A 20057-nucleotide genomic window follows, 5' to 3' on the forward strand; every position below is an offset into this window, starting at 1 on the left:
GCGTCCCTGCCCAGCTCACCCCAAAGGGACCAGGAGCAGAGACCCCCCCCGCCCCACCCCTTCTCTCCCCCCCCCCCCAGCCTCGACCTTCTCCTGCAGCTGCCCCCAACTGGTGCTGGGCTTCCCAGCTAGCAGAAGATGGGCTGTGTGCTTCGCGCGTCGCTGCTGCTCGAGGGGGAGGCGACAGGGCAGCTGCCAGGTTAAAAATAGCCCCTCGCCCTCGCCCTCGCCCCCTCCCTCTCGCTCTCTGGCCTGGTTCCCTTCCTGCCCCAGGCAGGGAAATGTCACACCTGCGGGGCCCCCCTCGCTTGAGGCAGCAAAGCCCCCCAACGTGACGGAGGCCGGAGGGTCCCTTGCTGCGGACCCCCACCCCCAAACACGCACCCTCCCAGCCCAGGCCTGGCCTGGCCAAAGCCCCCCCCCCCCCGCAAGAGGCCTCGCGGATGGTCTTTTGGGGGCTCCCACCATCGCCATACGCGCACACTTCTTGGGGGGGGCTGGAAAAGGAGAAAGTGAAGCTGCAGGACCGAGCTCGTCCCAGAGAGCCGCCCTGGATGATGCTGTTCGGAAAGGACAAGAGGGCGACGGAGTGCCGCGAGTGGCGGGTTTTTTCTCCGACCCCTGGCCTTTGATCTCCAGCAGGAGCCCGTGGCCCAAGAATGCACGCGGGGGCGCCGCAGTGTCGGGCACAGAGGGGGCCGCTGCCCCCCCCACTCGCTTGCCCTCAGCCCCCCCCCCCCCACTGGGGCTCCCCGGGCCCTCCACACCCCCCCCCGGGGCCTGCTCACTCGCCCGCCCGCCCGCGGCTCACTCACTGCCTGGCGTGGGGCTGGCTGGGGGTCGGTGGCTGTCGCTGGGAGCTGCAGACAGTGCCCAGAGCCGGGCTGACCCGGAGCCTTTATACCGGGCAGGCGGCGGCGGCGGCGGCCCCGCCCACCCCCCACCCTCCGGGCCAGGGGCCAGCAGCAAGTGCCAGGCCCGGAGAAAGCCCGCGGGGGGGGAGGGCGCGGACGGCCCAGCTCGGAGCGCACGGCTGGCTGGCTGGCTGCTGCTCGCTCGGCGGCGCAGCCCTTCCCGGGACCCCGCCTCGCCCCCTCCGGGCTGCCCCAGCCGCCGCCGTTACTCCGGCGGAGCGGGGCGCCTCCCGCGGCCGCGGAAGAAGCGGGCGCCCCGCGGGCCCGTCTCCCCAGCCCCGGGCAAAGCTGCCCCCGTCGGAGGCTGCGGCACTCTGGCCCGGCGCCCCTGGCCAACGGGGCCTGCCGTGTTCGGGGCTCTCGGAAAGGCGGGGGGGCTGCCCGTCGGGGCCGGGAAGAGCCCCGCTTCCCCCGCGGGCCCAACCCCCCGCGGCGGCATCTCCTGGCGGGGCTGGAAGGAGCCCTGGAGGGAGAGCCGCCCGTGGCCGCAAGGCTGGGCTGGTGCAGTCCGAGGCTTTCCTATGGGCCACGGGTGGGCGGGGGTGGGGTGGGGCCCGACTCAGTACCAGGCAAGCGCGCTACGTGGCTACCCTTGTGCCTCCCTCGGAAAACATCAGGGAAGCTCACCGGCAGGGTGCCCTGGGTGCTCAGCACCTCGTTCAGCCTGGATTGGCTTGCCTGTGTGCGCAGCATTAGCCCGCCAGGGACCCGTGGCAGGCGTGCCACAGCACATGTGTGACCGGTGCCAGAGAGCCCACTTGCCACAGCCAGCACCGTAGGGAAAGAGGGCGGGGTGTGTGTGCTCCCATGCGCAATCACCCACCAGGCGCTTCCTCCAGGAGGGAGGGAAGACACAGGGAGCTCGGCTGTCCGTCCCCCGGTTGCCCGTCTCCGGCCGCGGGATTGTAGAGGGCGGTGGCCACCATTGGCCAAAAGGAGACCTCGGCCCTCATGGCCCCCAATCCCACAGATCTGTGGCACCTTGGGCCCATAGCTTCTTTCCTTCAGTCGGCCCTGAGCTGTCTGCCAGTCAGTTGCCCTGGATTAAAAACTTCCTGACTGTTAGAGCAGTACGACAATGGAACCAGTGACCTAGGGAGGTTGTGGGCTCTCCCACACTGGAGGCCTTCAAGAGGCAGCTGGACAACCATCTGTCAGGGATGCTTTAGGGTGGATTCCTGCATTGAGCAGGGGGTTGGACTCGATGGCCTTGTAGGCCCCTTCCAACTCTGCTATTCTATGATTCTATGATTAATGACCAATATGTGATGAATGACGACCCCGTTCAGCACCCTTGGAATTCCTTCCCTGTGTTTATCCTGGACTCAACCCTACGCCTCAGCTGCACACCCTGCCCATTTTACAGTGGGGGAAACTGAGGCAGGGAGCGACTGAATCAAGGCTACGTGTGGGGGAGGGGGGATGAGACTCAGGTTCCCTCCCCTGTTGTGCCTTCCCGGGTCGGGGCTCCAGCTGCCCGGAGGAGAGGGCCGGGTGCCCTAGAGGCTGTGCTACCCCAGCCCCATATGAGGTGCAGGCTGGCAGAAGCCTCCCCACACCCCGCCCTGGATCCTGGTTACTTGCAGATGGTCCCTTGAAAGGCGGCCCTTCCACAGAAGCCTTGGCCTAAATTTAGAGCATGCTAAAGGTCAAGCAACAGCTTAAAGGACGAGCCAGTAACCTTAGCTGCTGCTCACCTTTCACAGATCTGGAGGGGGGGCTTCTCTGCCCACAGCGGGAGCAGGAGGAAGCCCCCCAGACCCCCAGGAGACCGGCCAGAGAACCACCAGACTGGCCACAGTCCCTGAGCCAGGGACATCTTGGGAGCTCTGAGCCAGGGGTCCTGGGATCTGGGGGTGGGGGCGTTGGCACTGAGAAGGGCCTGGAGGGCTGCAGGTGATTCCAGATTTGGGAAGTGGGTGTTCTGGCAGGCCTCTTGCACTCCAAACAGAAATGAAACAGGAGCTGCACCTAATGCATTTCTGCCTGCCAAAGGCACAAAAGCCCTGCTAGAAGGAGGGAGGCAACCCTGTTAGGGCAGCGGACGAGAATATGAAAAGAATGCCCGGCAGCCTTCCATTTAGCGGGCAGCAGCAAAGGATTCCCAGCTCCTCTGGGAAGATAAGTGGGGGAGGCGACATCCCGAAGGCACCCGAACTCCTGGGTTCCTTCCTTAGCTGCTGGTTGTGGTGGTGGCGACAGGGCGGTGTGTGTGTGTGTGTGTGTGTCAGGGAGATTTCTCTGACCTTGTCACGGCCTCCAAGAAGGTCTGGGAAGCTACCGCCGGCAAAGGTCAGGGGGGTGAGGTTTCCTGGCTGGTCCTTCTGCCCATGACCAGTGGCATGGGGTTTCATGGGGACGGGGGGGGGGGGGGGGACGGGAGCTGCAGGCGTGTGCGTCGGTGTGCGTGTTCAGGCTCAGCACATGGCGCCATCTGGCGGGCCACATTGAGTCCCCGTTACCATTCCCATGGGCATTACAGTTCAGCCGTTGGCATGGAGCTGTGTGTGTATGTGTGTGTGAGGGAGAGATTGGGAAATGTCTCTGGACATCCCATAATAATCATGCCACCCTGTGACGCAAGCCTGGCGGCAAAGAGGGGTTTTTTTGGTTGCGGAGGCCCATCGGGGAACTCCTTTGCCAAGGAGGCTGGCCGGGAGCCAACACAATTACCGTTGGGGGACGCGCAAAAGCTCCCCATGTGCACAAAAGCTCCCCATGTGCGCAAAAGCTCCCCATGTGCGCAAAAGCTCCCCATGTGCGCAAAAGCTCCCCATGTGCGCAAAAGCTCCCCATGTGCGCAAAAGCTCCCCATGTGCACGGCACTTTGTGGCACTTTGTGGCCCTGTGTTTGCAGCTGCTGCTTGTTGCTAAAGGGTTTGTGGGATTTCCACCACCCCCCACTCCCCAGTATTTTTTTTTTTAATGAGGATGTATTTTTAATCATTGTAAACCTCCCTACAATCAAGTTTGGCCAATAAATTTAATTAATTAATCAATTAATTATCTGCGCACTATTTCCCAAAACGTTTCATCCTCTGCAAATATTGACTGATGGGCGTAATCACTGGGGCATAGAATCATAGAATGGCAGAGCTGGAAGGGGCCTACAAGGCCATCGAGTCCAACCCCCTGATCAATGCAGGAATCCTTGACGTGGTCTGAGCAATCCCATAATTGGGACTGACCGGGAGGAGTGTGGAGAGGATGGAATAAAGGCCTGTAGCCATTTCTGAGCCTTTACTAGTCCCCCCCCCAAAAAAGATCCCTCCTCCCCCCTCAATGCCCCCACACTCATAGACATGCAGAGGAGGTGAAAGAGGCTTCATCTGTTGAACTTCTTCCCCCCCATCTGCTGTTAAGAAGCGGCTTCTCTCCATCCAGAGCCGGGATTCCAGGCACACACCTGTTCACACCTGGAGTTGGCGGGAGAGATATGGGGTGTGTGTGGGGGGGTGTATGGGGTGGGGGTGGGGGGGTCTGCTGACCCCATATCGCTGCTGCCCTCCACCCAATATAGAGATAGAGTGACCCATAATTCCTTGGGCTCTGAGGCCCCTTTGCTGGTTTTCAAAAGAACATGTGAAAAGTCCTGGACTTGCAGCTGGGGTTTCGGAGGAGGCCCAAAAGCAGGACCCCACTTCTCATCCAAAATGCCTCCCCCCCACCCCATGGATTCATCCCCAATATCCCCCCAGCCGCCCCCTGTGCCCCACCGCGTTACATTACCCACAATCCAGTAGACTGTTGGTGTCTCAGGCAAGGCAGGCCTAGCTCTGTCACAAGGCCCTGTTGCCACGGCAACCCCTCCCCATTACCCAGAGTTCCCCAGGACCAGCCTTGCCCCCATGGAATCACTCCTCTCTGCCCCACTCCGCATAACCCGCCGTGGCCTTAGGACCCCCCATTGCCCACAGCCCTAAACCTGTCTTCCCAGAACCTCTCCCCAGGTATTACCCACAAGTGCCCCCAACCCCGCCAAAAAAAACCCCAATTCTTCCATTACCAACATTTCCCAACATAATTTTTTGTGGTTGAGTTAAAACCCCCAGCTTGGAGCCACAAAAATACAAGGCAACAGTTAAAACAGCAGCACTTTCTCCCCCCCCCCCTTTTTTTTTTCTTTTTATAGGGCAGCCTTCGAGCACAGGCAAGCCTTAGGAGCCCCACAGGATGCTGCATCTAATAAGCCACATTTATCCTCCTCATGTATTGAGTGCTTTGAGGGTTCAGTTCCCATAATAACCCTGACAACTCAGTGGCTTCATCCCCCACCTTGCCTCAGGCTCACTTCCAACCAAGGACGCCCGGCTTCGGCGGCAGCCAGGTCACCCTTACTAGGGCGAAGGCCCTGCTGAAACCGGAGGGATGCCTGCTCCCGAATTGCAGCTCCGTAGACCTGGGAATAAGCAGCGCCTCAACGTTGCTTTGAAGACCTTCCTCTGTTTTGCACCCATGTCCCTCTTGGAGCCTCACTGTTTCCATGCAGTCACCCATTTGCTCGTCCTGCACTTTGGGCCCAGACGCCGTCCCTCGGAAGCCCCTCTCACCTGCTGACGTCCGTCCTGGGGCTCTGCGCTCCACAGCTCTGCAGCGTGGGCCTCCCCTCGCCCGCTCTGCTGTATTCCCCGCCACCCTTTGCTGAGCTACTAGCTCACCAATCCTGCCTCCCCCCCCCACCGCTGAGCCAGCCTCAAATCATTGAGGCCCAGAGGTTACACCTTGTGACAGAAATAATGGGGCCCTGCCCTCCCCGCCCCATATCAACAGCCCCTTCGGTTGTCAGGAGCAGGCACCAGGATGTCAGGGGCTCTGGGGATGAGCTTGGATTAGAGCCGCTTTACCTTACATCTGAGTGTGGCTGTGTGAAGCCCACCCCAGAACAAGCAGCAACGCTCCTGGGCCCTCATGCTCCCTGCTCTACCCCCTATGCCCCACTCCCCTTCACAGTATCCAAAGGGCCCCCTGCTCTAACCAGGAGAAAGCACACCCTTCCCAGATGGAGACGCTAGGAGCCTGCGCTTCTGGCATCTCCCCCTCCTCAAATCCACAAGACCCCTCTCCTCTTCCAATATACCCAGCAGTCCTGGGTGTCAGCACCACCCCTTCCTCCAGTGATGCATTGATAACTGTGGGTAGTTCTAGATTTTCCCCCAGCAAGATGTTTGTTGTTTTGTGGGGAGATGGAACGTGGGGGCACTGCTTCAGACGGGAAGCCAACTCTGGCCAGATCGGTCTTTTTGTTCCCGGAGCCCACCACGGCCTCCCCTGACCAAAGGGGACTCTTTGGGGTTTCAAGCGGACCCTCCTTCCTGTCACCTGATCCTTTCAGCTGGGCGTGCCGAGGGCTGGACCGGAGACCACCTCCATGGAAGGCGGCAGATAAAGGTTCGTAGGCCTCAGGTGGTTGGTGACGTGGTGGTTGGTGGAGAGTGCCAGTCCGCCTCGATGCTCTGCATCAGCCATCAAGCCCTCCTTCCCCCTCATCCATGCTGAAATATATTTTAAGGCTAGGAGTAATGAGTAGGTTGAAATATCTTATTCTGCCATCCCTGACCATTTTGAATTGCAATTTTCCAGGAGTTTTGCTCCCTTTCCCTTCTGGCTGACATAATAGACTCAGAATAGTAGAGTTGGAAGGGGCCTATAAGGCCATCGAGTCCAACCCCGTCGCCCCGCCCCACTCAATGCAAGAATCCACCCTAAAGCATCCCTGACAGATGGTCGTCCAGCTGCCTCTTGTGTTCTGTGAAACTCAAAAGCTTTCTAAGTGGGTCCAATGTATTTTAAAAGCTACTTCATATCTCCTACCCTTCAGGTCTAACACAGCGGCCACCATCCACGCAACTTGGTAAGTGTGCAAACTATGTTTGGCATTAGGACTGGATGGTCTTGGATCTGACCCGGAAACTCAGTTCTTGTACTGGGTTCTCTTTTTGATCAGAGACAGCTAATTATTAAGTGGTAGGTTAAAGTTGCCATCTTTTTTCTTCAGGAAGGGCTCTTGTGCATGACAGAATTGTAAAGCGCAGGAGCCTTGCCAGCCACCACTAAAGGTTATTGTTGAAGGGCAGCTGACGGAAGCAGTGGGCGGAAAGCCTTTTTGGTCCTCATCTGGCCAGATGTAGGTGCCCAGGCCCGTGGGATTCTGGCTTCCAGGGGATATGTCACTAGCTCTGCCTAGCAGATTCCCGGCGAACGGAAGGCGAGGGCCGTGTCTATCGCCAGGTTTAACCCGATTAGCAGGGATGGGACTCGCCTTAATCAAGGAGGCGTCAAAGACTCCTAATCTCATCAGGCATTACTGCTGAGCTCAGTGGCTCAGGCCACAGGCTCGGGGCTTCACACGTAGAGCAGCCCCCCCCCCCCCGCCAGGGTTAGGAAGCAGAATTGCCCTGGGCTCTGCCTACCAGAGAGGCAGGGGCGGCACCAGGCGCACGCGGGCGAGTCAAGAAGGGTTCTCCAGGCCTGAACAGCTGGGGCCCATTGCGAGGTTGGATGAGGGACAAATCCCTCCCCCACCTTTAGGCTCCTTCTTTCCAGGAAGGACGGAAGGAAGGAGGGCAACTTCCTTACCGGTGGAGAAATTCATCTTGGTTTTCTACATTATGAGGCTGAGCAATGGGAGGGGCACCTCGCCTCGTCCTGTGGCTGATCATGGCTTAGCTGGGGCTGGGAGCACCGAAGCCCCTTGCTGGGGCAGATTTCTTCAATGCAGCAGTGGGGAACCTCCTGCCCGTGGATCGAGGTTCCCAGTCCGGGTCGCAGAGGAACGTCTGCAGGGCCCCTTCCCTGATGCCATTGGGCATTGCTCTGCACCGAGAGTCCCCACCCCCGGGTCCCAAGTGCCAGCTGAGTGCCCTTGCCTTCGCCCGCTACTGCCATTGGGCCAGGGCGCAAAGGGAAGCGCCCGACTCGGCCAACGCTTGGCGGAGTCATTCCTCCAAGTGCCCGCCGGGCCCCTTTCTCTGCACAGAGAGAAAGGAACGAGTGGGGAACAGCCGGACGACGTTAGAAGAGGGGCTTTGGGGCGGCACCCCCTCCCTGATGCCACCTGGTTTTTGGACCAAAAATGGTTCCCAGCCCCCTGATTTAAGGTCTGAATTACCCTTCAACTAAGTGCTCAGGGAGGTTTACAGTGGATACGGCCTTCTGCTGAGCCAGACCCACAGTCCCTCCAGCGCAGGAGGGTTTACATGAGTGGCAGTAGCACTCCAGGGTTCTGTGGGTGGGTGGGTTTGACTCTCTGAGCCCTCGCTGGAGGTACGGCCAGTGACAAAACCTAGGAACTTTTGCACACAAAGCCCTGCCAATGAGCCGTGTGTGGCCATTGCCTTTGCTGGTGAAATCAGCTGTGTGAACATGTGGACAACATACAGTTTTTTTTCTCAATGTTGGGTAGGTTCAGACAATCAGCCAGCGAGCGGGGGTGGGGGGTGGGGAGCAATAGGGCTGCCTGGATGCAGGCATCAGTGATTTTGTTTGAAAAAGACCGGTAGCCTCCCCCCGCCCCAACTTCGCTAATGCACTCTCAAGGCAGATCACGATCAATGTCAACAATGACAATTCAGCAGAGACAAATGCAAAGCTCTGCATTTAGGCCCCCAAAAACAAATGCATAGGCAATGGAGAGGGGAGACCTGCCTGGGAGGAGCACATGTGCAAAGGAGCCTGCTGGGATTCTGAAAAGCCATGAGCAGAACAGAAGTCCGTGGTGCGCAGCTGCAAAAAAAGGGCAATGCTATTTCAAGTGACATTAATATAATCAGTTTTCTAAGTCACAGGAAGTAATACTGGTGCAGATGGTGCCGATGTCCCGGAGTTCTTAAGGAACTCAAATATGAATCTGCTGATCTTCTAACAAAAATATGTAACATTTCCCTAAATCAGCTTCTGTACTAGCAGACTGGAAAGTAGCCAAAGTTACACCAATTTTTTAAAAAAGGATCCGGTAAATGTATTTATTTAATCCATTTCTTAGCCACTTTTCAAGACCATAGTCTCCCCGAGGCAGCTTTCACCATCAATAAAACAAACATTAATAAAATAATTTCCAGAGTTGTTGCAGTATTAGTATGTACTGCTGTAAAAACAACAGAGTCTGGTGGCACCTATAAAAAAAATCTAGCAAGGGTATTCTGGCATATATTTCCATGGCTGTAGTCCACTTCATCAGATGCATGTGTGTTCTATAACTCTTCAGGCATCTGACAAGCAGGATACAGTCCATGAAAGGTTACCCCCTGCTCAATGCAGGAATCCACCCTAAAGCGTGTCAAGAGGCAGCTGGACAAGCATCTGCCAGGGATGCTTTGGGGTGGATTCCTGCACTGAGCAGGGGGTTGGACTCGATGGCCTTGTAGGCCCCTTCCAACTCTGCTACTCTATGATTCTATGCCAGAATAAAACCACTCATCTTTATAGTGTCACAAGATTCTTTGTTGCTGTTTATAACAGGATCATATTAATATAAACAATTTTTAAATAACTTACAACTCATATTACAAAAATTCAATTAAAAGACAGAGAGATGACTTTTTACAACTGTCTTAAAAGCAGCCACAGGATGGAGCAGCTGTATATCTCTGAGGGGAATTCCTGGGGGCAGGGGCCGCCACGGAGCAGGCTCTCCCTCGAGTGCCCACCAATCTTACTGACCTTGGTGCTGGGCCTCAAAGAGGATCTTAACACCCAGAAAGGTTCATATAGGTGTAGGCAGACCTCCAAATAGCCTGCTGCCAGACCATTCTGGTCTTCAAAGGGTAACCACCAACACCCTGAATTGGGCCTGGAAATGCGGAGCACCCAGTGCAGCTGGCACAGAATTGGTGCAATATGATCTGGCCATCTAGCTCAAATGAGGACATCCAAGTTGACTTCAAAGGCAGCCCCACAAAGGGTTAGTTACAGAACTCCAGTCTGGACGTGACTTGGGCCTGCATAAGTGAGGCTAGGTCCTCATTCCCTAGATAAGGGTCATAGAATCATAGAACAGCAGAGTTGGAAGGGGCCTACAAGGCCATCGAGTCCAACCCCCTGCTCAATGCAGGAATCCACCCTAAAGCATCCCCGACAGATGCCTGTCCAGCTGCCTCTTGAAGGCCTCTAGTGCGGAAGAGCCCACAACCTCCCTAGGTCACTGGTTCCATTGCAGTTTCCACTGCGATGGATTCCATTCCATTGCAGCTGACCTACTGACCGAAGCTGATCGAAGGCACTCCTGGCTACTGCTGCCAAGTCCAGAAGGATCTCCAAGCATCTCACTTGGTTCTTGAGGGGGAATGCAGCCCCGTCCAATCCCTCCATCCAGATGAGCAGATTTCCCCCACTGTCTGGTCTGGACTAAATCTCAGCCTGTTTGCCCTCCTCCCTCCCTCCCAGTTCCATTCAGGAGTTCCACGGTCCTCCTGGAATTAGTAAATGGAAAACAAAGGTAGAGCTGCGGGTCCTTCGTCTGCATATTGGTGACTCTGGCATTCAAACCTGCAGACGGTTTCCCTTGGTGGTTTCATGTAGATGTTCAACAGCATAGGGGGGGGGGGGAGATGGAAGCGTGCCGTACACCCCATGGGCCACAGGGACTGCGGCTCCCATCACCACCTTCTGAGACCGACCAACAAGGTAGGATCAGAGCCACTGTAACAGGTTGGTTCTGTTCTGGGTAAATTGGTGGGAAAGCAGTGTAAAAGATAAAATTATCACGCATACAGAAAGACAAGCCCTGCTGAAAAAAGAATTAACATGGCTTCTGCAAAAGAAAGCGAGATAGGAGAAGTCCTCCTATGGACCAGAAACTGGTTAAAAGCACAGAAATCGGAGAGTACGCCCGGTTCTCCCAAGAGGTGGTTATAAACAGTGGGAGGCCCTGAGGATCTGTGTTGCTTTTAAACTTGTTCATAAATGATCTGAGTTAGGGATGAGCAGTGAGGGGTGACCCCATCTAGTCTAGGGTGGCCGTAACAAAAGGGGGCAGTGAAGAGCTCCCAAATGATCTCTCCCCACAGCCTGCCTCAGAACTCAGCTCCTCTTTCGCTCCGCGGTCTGGCCGGGGGTCCCCAAGTTTGGGCTCTTCCAGCAGGGCTTTAGGCTTGACCTCCCAAGAGAGGCTTGCTGGGCCCTGCTTCTGCTTCTCGAAGGGCAGTGGAGACAATCTCATTTTGATGGCTTTTTCAGAATTTCATGAGGTGAAATGTTGCTACTGTGTTTTTCGTTTTGTTTAAATCTTCTCTTTCAATGTCTGGTTTTAGGAAATCACATAGTGTGTCTGTTTATATGAAAAGAAGGGAACAACTAAGTACACAAAATAGGCTGGAATTTTTTAAAAGTATTTGTAGAACACCTAGAAAATTCTATTTATTACAAATTATTATGCATTTATTAAAACAAACACACCTGCTTGGCAGTCAGCTCCTTTGAACTCAGTGGGACTTAGTGCTGAGTGAACATGTGTGCTTGTAAGGGGGGGGGGGGGGAGGATCCACTGGGCATGGACAGACTGACGCAGGGATATCAGAAGGGCCCTGATGCGGGATCAGACCAGGGGTCCATCCTGTCCAGCACTCTGTTCACACAGGGGCCAGGCAGCCCTGGACCAGGAACCCACAAGCAGGACCATGGTGCCACAGCACCCTCCCACCCATGTTCCCCAGCAATTGGTGTACACCAGCTTTCTGCCTCGGATACTGGAAGGGTAAATCTAGTACGTTACACAAACTAAGTTGTTTTTAATTTCGTGGACGCCTCTTTGACCTCTGCGCACTCGTGTGCGTCTTCCTACATCGGCTCAGCACTTGCCAAATCCTGGATCGGGCAGCCAAGGCATGGGATAAGACGCCAGCCGGCGCAGGTCCGCTGCGTTTTCCCATGTAAAAGGAACGAGCACGAAGGCCGCCTTCACAACCGGGACGAATTTGGCACACAGGAAATTCTCCGCAAGCATCTAGCGATATTACCCCCATAGACGCTGCCCTTTCGTCCCCGGTCCTAAACTTCGTATCTGAGTAAACTTTAAACGAAAGGTGTTTCAAAGAAAGCTTATTTCGGGAAAGGCGGCGGCCCCAGCCACGCTCCCGCCACGCCATTCCCCGACGAGCGGAGGCGTCTGCGGCTCCTCCACGCCCGCCTCCCCGGCCGCCGCCTGGCCCAGGGAAGGTGCGGGCGAGAGGGCCGCGCGCGCTCTGCACATGCCAGCCGGGAAGCGCTCGGCCCTCGTCACACATTCCAGGGAGGGGCCCGGCCGCGGCCACCTCTTGGCCTTCGCCCAGGCGAGGCCGCGCGCGCCTTGCTCTGGCTGCACAGCGCCCCGCCGCCGCCGCCCCGCCCCGCCCTGCCCCCGGCTGGCCAGCGGGGTGTCTGTCCCGGTGAAAGCAACCCGCCCCGCCGCTTCGGCTGCCCCACGGGAGGGATGGGGCCGTGGGCAGGCTGGGCAACGCGGCGGGGCTCCATTTGGACACGGGCAAAGCGGCCCAGTGCAGCGGGTCGTAGAGGGACCCGAGAAGGAGAGGACACGTGTGGCCGAAGGGAGGCGCGACGGCCGTTCAACGTTAACACCGGCAGCCGGCAGGGACCCGTGGCCGGAGCTGCTGCGTTTGGGGGCGCGGGGGGGGGGGGCTCAGAGCCTGGCGAGAGCGGCCTCCCCGGCGGCCAGGCCGTGCTCGACCCAGCCCCGGCCCGAACGTATGAAGGCACGAGCCTTGCCGCTGCCCTGCTGTCGCCTTCTCGCCCGGGGTGGAAAGGGGTCCCGGGCAGCTCTCAGCGCCTCAGTCCCGGGCTTTGGAGAAGTTGCGAAGGCGGGCGGGGCCGGCGGCGCTGCAAGGGCCCTGCACGAGTCCCGGGGGGGGGGGGGCGCCCCACAGCCTCCCGGGGGGGGGGGGGAGAAAGGAAGTAGTCCGGCGCCTGCGGAGGGATCGCAAGGCAAGCGCCTTGAGCAGTTGCCTCTTGCGAGGAGCCGCCCTGCGCCCCGGGGGGAGGGGCTGCACTGCCTTTGCACTTAAAAGTCGAAAAGCCGAAGACCCCACCCCGCTTGCTCAGGCTGCGCGCGCGCGCGCCCTCTGGCCGGGCATGAGACAAGGCGGCGGCGGCGGCGGCGGCGGCGGGGAGAGCGCGCGCGTGCGCATGCAGGGCTCCCCTCCCCCCGCGGCCCCGCCCCCCGCCCGCTTCCTCCTCCCCCCGCCCCGCCTGGCCTTGCCCCCCTGGCTTCCTTCCTTCCTCGCGTCCGGCCCTCCCTCGCCGCCTTCTTCTGCTCGCTCCTCCGGCGCGGCGCGAGAGTCGCTCCTGGCGTGCCCAGCAGAAGCAGCCGCCGCCGCCGCCGCTCCCGCCCCGCCTCTTCGGACTCCCTCTCGGGGGCCCCGCCGAAGAAGCTCCCGCGCCCCGACTCGCCTCCGCGGCGGCCGAGGCAGGCGCCAGCCCCGCCCCGCCACCGCCTCTCGCTGCTGCTGCTGCTGCTGCGCGGGCGCCCGGGCACGAGCAGCCTCGCCTCCGCCTCCTCCGGTGCAAGCGCGCAAGCGGCGGCTGCGGCCATGAGCGGCTGGAGCTGCTACATCGACAGCCTGATGGCCGACGACACCTGCCAGGACGCGGCCATCGTGGGCTACAAGGACGTGCCGTCCGTCTGGGCCGCGGCGCCGGGCAAGATCTTCGTCAACATCACGGTGAGCGCAGGGCCGCAGCCCCAGCCGGGCACGAGGCAGGGCAGCCGGAAAGGGAGGCGGCCGGCCGGCCGGCCGGCAAGACACGCACAGCGCGCTCGGGCCCGGCGGCGCTTCCCTCCGGGGCGAAGTTCCCGAGCGCGGCGGGGGCCGGGAGGAGGGGGAGGAGGGCGCCGAGGCCCCCCACAAAGCCGCTTCCTGCTGCTGCTGCTGCAACGAGGCGCTACCTGGCTCCCCCTCCCCCGGCGGCGGCAGCTCCTCCTCCCCCCCAAGGCCTCCTTTGTGCGAAGCGGCTCCACCACTTCCTCTTGCGAAGCCCGCCTGCCTCGCCCCCGGCCCTCTCCCTCCCTTCCTCCCCGTCGCTCGCTCCGGCGCCCCCCCATCTCCCGGCCGGGCCTGCTGCAGCGGTGGGCCGGGGGCTTTCCGGGGCCACGGCCCTCGCCCCGCCCGGGAGAGGAAATGACTGCAAAGCCGCTCGGCGCGCGGGGGTGGTGGAGGGAGGGGGGAAGAGAGGCAAGGCGCGGCTGAGCGGGCTTCGGCGAGGGAGGGCGCCTCCGTGGGCCCGGCAGGGAGACGTCCTGGCGCCCCCTCCCCTCCCCTCCCTCCCGGATTGGAATGTGGGGCCGGCCCCCTTCCGGCCTGGGCCCGCTGCAGTGGGGGCGGGGGCGGCCCCCTTTCTTCCCGACCCGGCTGAAGTTTAGGGCTGGGGCGCGGCCAGCGCGCGCGAGGAGCCCCCAAGTGGTCCGCGCCACGCCCTGCGGCCGGGCCGGGTTGAGGGGCGCGGGCCGCCTCGAGCCGCGAGACCCCCACTCGGGGGCCCTCCCAGGCCGCGCGCGTCTCGCGGCCCCCGGGCCTACTTTGCCCCAGCCCATCGGTTCCCCCCCCCGCCCGCCCCCTCCCTCGCTAAGCCCTCCTCTCGGCCACGGAAACTTCTCCCCACCCCAGGAACTGCTTGCGGTGGCCTATTTTGGGCCGTGTTTCTTCTCCCCCCCTCCCCCCTCCACGCCTTGTGGGGCTGACTTTCCAGGATGTGGGGCAAGCGGCCCGACGCCGCCTCCTTTGCCAAACAGGATACAGGTGGGGCGCTGAGACGCGGGGCTTCCACCCACAGCGCGCCACCGAAAGGGCCTTGAGCCGTTGGTGGCATCATGAACTGGGCCGCCCCCTCCCATCCGCCCCCTCCCCCCCGCCATCGGCCTTGCGCAAAGCCGCGGCGGGCGGAAGAGAACTCTGGAAGTTGTAGAAACTCGGGCAGCCCCCGCGGCGCCTCCCGCCAGAGCCAGGCGGGCTCAGGCCCTCGGCGCGCACCCGGGCTCCGGCGCTGCTGCACGGCTGGCGGTTGGAGCGGGCCCTTCTTCCTTCCTCCCTTCCTTCCTCCCTCTCTCCCTCCCCTCCCCCAGTGCCACGTCTCCAGCGCTGGATTCCTTTCAGCGGCTGCGGCTAATCTCTGAGCAATCCAGGCAGCTCCTGGGCCAGTGGAAATCTGGGAATCAGGCTTTGGCTGCAAAACGCTTGTGCTTCTTGAGGGGGAGGGGGAGCCACCTTGCCCAGGCCCCGGACACGGAGTGGGGTGGGGGTGGGGGTGGGGTGCGAGCCCAGCCCAGCCCAGCCCAGTCTCTGAACTTTGTGCCAGCGAAGGCCAGGAGGAGACTCCCCTGGCTGGCACCCTCCCCAGGCATGGCCCAAGCCTCTGCCCTGGGCGAGGAAAGCGGGACTCTCCGTCTTCCCCCCCCCCCTTTGCAGGAGGCGCAAAGGCCTGAAGAATCCCTTCCTCCACTCACCCCCCGCCCCGCGGGATGCCCTTGTGGCCTTTGCCCAGTCTTTGCGCATGTGTGTGTGTGTGTGTGTGTGTGTGTACTTTTCCTGGCGCTCCCACCCCAGGGAGGAAGGGGCAGCCCACGATGGCGCGTGCCCCCCCCCACGTCTCCATGCTGCTTGTTCACTTCCCATCTTGAGCGGAAGTGCAAGCGGTGTGTGTGTGTGCGGTGTGCATGTGCCGGCTGGGGGGTGGGGATCCCAGCTTCAGTTGTCTCTCAGGTTTTTCCAAATTGTGCAAGCTTGGGTCTCCCCGGGGTGGGGGCCTCTGGTTATTTCCCCAGGTGTGGAGGGGGGGGCAGGCAGGCAGGCATCAGTTGGGTGGTGAGTAGCCCCTGCTCAGACACGCACACAGGTCCTGCCTCTGCTGGGCCAGAGCAAGGTCTCTCCCCCTTGGGGGGGCTTAGCTGAGACGTCCTAGGTGCCCTTGAAGGCACGCTAGCCCGGAGGCCCGGCTCCTCGGTGAGGCCTGGCCTAGAGGGTGGCCGGCCGGCCGGCAACAACTCTTGTTCTGGCAGGCAGGCTGGGAGGGGCAGATGGAAATCAGGACGCCTCCATTGCTTGGGAGGAGGTGAAAGGGAGTGGGACACAGCCTTCTGTGTCTAGGAGGGGAGTGAGGCCTAGTGGGCGGTGGCATGAGGAGCTGGGATCAGAACTCCTGTTCTTCACTCTGCTCAGTCTTGCCCCTGAGTTAATGTGCAACCGGGTCCCGGCGCTGTGTTTGCCAGCTGGACAGCCAAGCCCTTCTCTGCCCAGACGGGCTCCTGGCTGGCACCATGAAATGGCTGCGTCGGCAGCATCTGCGTTCTCCCAACCAAGCCCCTCCTGGGGGGTGTTGGGGTGGGGGAAATGGCTGCCCGCATCTGCCTCAAAGCAGCCGGTGCTTTGCCTTTCTGGGAGGGCTGCCCTCGGTTTAGGGCTGAGCAGACACCCGGGGTGGCGTTTGGGGGAGTCAGGGCAGCCCCAGCGGGGGACAGCTGGGTGCTTCTAAGGCAGCAGCGTGCCCAAAGTCCCGCCCTCAAGATGTCCCCACAAACACCTCGGCTCACGGAACATGGGCCCTGGGATCCCCTTGGCCAAGAGGGCCCAGCGAGTGCCGGTGCGCGGCGCCCTTGTGAGCGGAGTGGCCAGCAGGGCTGCCTTGCTCCCCCTCCCTCCCTCCCTCCCTCCCTCCCTCCCTCCCTCCCTCCCTCCCTTCCTTCCTTTTAGGGTGGAAAAATGCTCCAGAGAGCTCAAGGCGTCTCGGCCCCCATCTCTGAATGCCTCGAGGAGTGGGGCGGACAGATCCCCATAGCTCCGGGTGAAGATGACGCTCCCTGTGTAGCAGGCACACTTCTGTTTAGTTTTTATTTTCTTGTGATCTTTATATACCCCTGAATACAATAAAATCCCAAAGTGGCTCACATATAAATATTAAAATCACATTTAAGACACGGTATTACAAGCAATTCCAATAAGAGCAGCAAGATGGACTGGTGGGATGGATTTCATTCCAAGCCTGGGCGAACAAGCGCGTTTTCAGGAGGCCACATGAAAGATGCCACATTTTCTGCCTCCCAAACTGCACGGGGGAGGGAAGGAGGGAGGGTTTTCCAAAGGGCCGGTGCCACTGCTGAGAAGGCCCGCCGTCGAGGCAGGAAGTGGTGGCCGGCCGCCTGGTTTCAGGCCTCCCCAAGGGTCAGCCCCACCGTCCTGCTTCTTAGGCGGGGTTTTCTCTCCAGCTGGAGGGGCCGTCCTTCCGAGGCGGAGGCCCTGCGCGGCTTCTCTCCCAGAGGAGCCGTGGATCTTCCCCCTTCCCACGAAATAGAAGAGGGCTTGTTTGGCTGGGCAAGGGGTGGTTGAGTAGGGCCTGTGCCCACCCGTGTGGGTGCTCTTCCCTGCCCTTGAAGTCCTTAACCCGGAAGGAAAGGGTTTCTCCCAGCCAGAGGAGAGATTTGTGTGTGTGTGTTCTTGGGTGCAAAGGCTGGTGACCATTGCTGGGGTTCTTCTACTGAAGACGTTCTGCTTCCTGCTCCCTCCAGCCCCCCACCCCAAGCCCTTCCTTGGATCTCTGGGCTTGGCTGCCCTCTGATCCACCTCGCTGTTGGGGAGGGGTGTTTGTCGGATGCAGCCCTGGGGCAGCTGTTTCTGGGGGGCCGGAGCTCACCTGCTTCCCTCTGTCCTGGCAGCCTGCGGAAGTGAACATCCTGGTGGGGAAGGATCGGAGCAACCTGTTTGTGAACGGGCTGACGCTGGGCGGGCAGAAGTGCTCTGTCATCCGGGACAGCCTGCACATGGATGGCGAGTGCACCATGGACCTGCGGACGAAGAGCACCGGCGGAGCGCCCACCTTCAACATCACAGCTGCCATGACCAACAAGAGTGAGTCGGGGGGGTGGGAACGCGTGGAGAGCCAGGACCCCCACCCCCGTTTGGCCCCTTCCTCTTCCTGTCCGGATCTCCCGCAGCTGTCCGGATTTCTTCGCTACATTCTTTCCTGCAACAGCTGTGCCCAGGGGGGCTCCTCTTCGGTCAGGCCGCTTGAGAGGGGGCCGTGGGCCAAGCAGCTGTGGCCTCATCCAGCCCTCTCTGGAGATAAGGTGGCCAGTGTCTTCGGGCATGTTAAGGCAGCTGGAGGGGGGGGGCGCATAAACCTTGCTCAATCAGAGCCAAGCCTGGAATGGAGGGGGCTGTGCCTGGCCGCGGGGGAAGGAGGGGGCGGGGTGCCACTGCCCCAGCTTCGTCCCAGGAAAATTGCCAGAGCTACATCACCCAGGGGCTTTTGGGGAGAGGGGCTCAGGGCTGCCTCGTCCCCTGCCCCTTGGGGCTCATCTTGACATGGTGGGGAGGGGTCAAGCCCAGCATTCAGGTTCCTGTGGGCAAAGGGCTGAGTTGCCGTTGCTTGGACTGCATTTCTCAGTCAACTTGGCGTTACTTCTGGCTAAGCCAGACTAGGCAGAAGTCATTGTAAGCTGCTATGAAGTTTGACTGCCAAAGCCCCCCCCCCCCCAAAAAAAATTTCCCAGTGCCTCTCCAGCCCACAGCAGGTCTTTTCTAGACCACTGTGCAGGGCGGCTTTTCCCCCTTGGCCAGGCGAGCTACGAGTGGATCCAGAGGTCCTGGAACAAGCCACTCGCTGGCCAGTAAACCTGCCCCTGAGCGTTACGGGTTCAAAATATGGCCCTAGGGCACAACCACCCGGTCCAGCATCAGGTCCTTCTCTGGCGGCATCCAGAATAGGCAGGGTGGAATGGGGGGGGGCTGCGTCAGGTGGGCTTGGGCTCCCGCCACTGACCGTGCCTCTTGCGTCCCCCCCGCAGCGATAGTCCTCGTGATGGGCAAGGAAGGCGTTCACGGCGGCTGCGTCAACAAGAAGTGCTACGAGATGGCCAACCACTTGCGGCGGTCGCAGTATTGACGCGCCTCTGCCCGCCTCGTCCCGCCTGCGGTACTACTGATGGAACGGTGTAAGGATGTCCAAGGTGGCTGTGACCGCCCGGGGCCCCCGGCCTAACCATCGTGGGACCGACCCCGGCGCCGGATCGCCGCATATTCCAATTCTCTCCCCACCCCCCACTCACTGCTCCCCCCCCCCCCCGGTTTCTACAATTTTTTTCTAATCCTTCCCTGACACCCCACCCCACACCTCCTCCCCTATTTTCTTTGCCATTTTTCTATCACAAATCCTTATCGCTGCCAAATTTTCTGGTTGTTACAAGGTGTAGTTTTTTTGGTTAAGAAAACTATATTGGAACAAGAAAAATAAATAAAAGAAATTGAATTCTAAAGCCTGTGTCCGATGGAGGGGGTGGGAGGCGCGGCTCTGGGCTAGTTTATCCGAGCAAAGGTTGGATTCACTGGGCTTAATGTAGCTGGACTGCCCCCCCACCCCACACACCGCTTAGGGTGCGGCCCACAGCTTCCCCCCCTCCCCAAGGCTCCACATCTGGCCCCTGAAGGCTGCCCCCTTTCTCTTCACCTCCCTGGCTAATCAGTTGCTGCCCCCCCCCAATTCCAGGGGTCAAGAACCTAGGTGCTGAGGCAGGGAGGGGGCGGGCGGGCACAGCACCTGTGCACCCCATGAGGACGTTCCCGACTGGATGCAAATCCCTCCGGTCCTCCCCCCTCGCTCCTCCCTGGGGGTGGGGGAGAACAATCACTGAACGGAGGGCTGGGACAGAAGCCCTCTTGTTCCTCGGAACAATGGCTGCCGTGCTCCAGCCTGTGTGTGCAAGAACAGGTCGCTCTCAGTGTTGCATCTTTGGGTGGTGCCAGCAAGGATCAGTTAAGGGGGGAACCGCCCTCCCGACGGAGCGGCTAATGGTGCCCAGAGGCAGCCGCTTGGGGTGACCGGCCGTGTTGCTGCTCCAAAGCAGGGTGGGTGGGTGCCGCTGGCTCCCCTCCAGGCAGCCCCCTCATCTCAAGCAGGGAGGGCCCGTGGGGCTTGACCAGCCCGATCCTCTGCACGCTCCGCCCTGGCTCCATGGCGCTACTGGCCTGGGGACAGCTGTGCTGCGGGGCTGTGCCCAAGGAGCACGTTCCTTCACAGGACTGGAGGCTGGGACCTCGCGCATGTCAGAGCCACGGGGCCTGCCTGGGTCCCCGAAGCCACTGCACTCCTGCAGGCAGGAGCGCAGGTGTGATGCCGCCTCTCGGGACTCTCCTCTCATGGGGCTGAGCTCTCAGGCGGGGCATGGGCGCT

General features: G+C 60.4%; 2 protein-coding genes across 2 annotated transcripts in view; one reads left to right on the forward strand and one right to left on the reverse strand.

Moving 5' to 3' along the window:
* INCA1 (inhibitor of CDK, cyclin A1 interacting protein 1) overlaps positions 1-20057 on the reverse strand; it is a 222711-nt gene that overhangs the window by 177049 nt on the left and 25605 nt on the right. The window lies entirely within an intron of this gene.
* PFN1 (profilin 1) lies at positions 13355-19143 on the forward strand. The gene is made up of 3 exons (XM_063137845.1): positions 13355-13564; positions 17545-17737; positions 18676-19143. The coding sequence occupies exons 1-3, from the start codon at positions 13433-13435 to the stop codon at positions 18771-18773; spliced, it is 423 nt and encodes a 140-aa protein (XP_062993915.1). The 5' UTR covers positions 13355-13432; the 3' UTR covers positions 18774-19143.

This window comes from Elgaria multicarinata, chromosome 11, assembly GCF_023053635.1.
Source record: "Elgaria multicarinata webbii isolate HBS135686 ecotype San Diego chromosome 11, rElgMul1.1.pri, whole genome shotgun sequence".
Lineage (NCBI taxonomy): Eukaryota > Metazoa > Chordata > Lepidosauria > Squamata > Anguidae > Elgaria > Elgaria multicarinata.

Bases quoted from the DNA above. Each gene is read 5' to 3' on its own strand.
- PFN1 (XM_063137845.1), top strand. From the start codon at position 13,433: ATGAGCGGCTGGAGCTGCTACATCGACAGCCTGATGGCCGACGACACC. The intron at 13,565-17,544 runs GTGAGCGCAGGG...CTGTCCTGGCAG, and splicing joins AGATCTTCGTCAACATCACG to CCTGCGGAAGTGAACATCCT. The intron at 17,738-18,675 runs GTGAGTCGGGGG...TCCCCCCCGCAG, and splicing joins AGCTGCCATGACCAACAAGA to CGATAGTCCTCGTGATGGGC.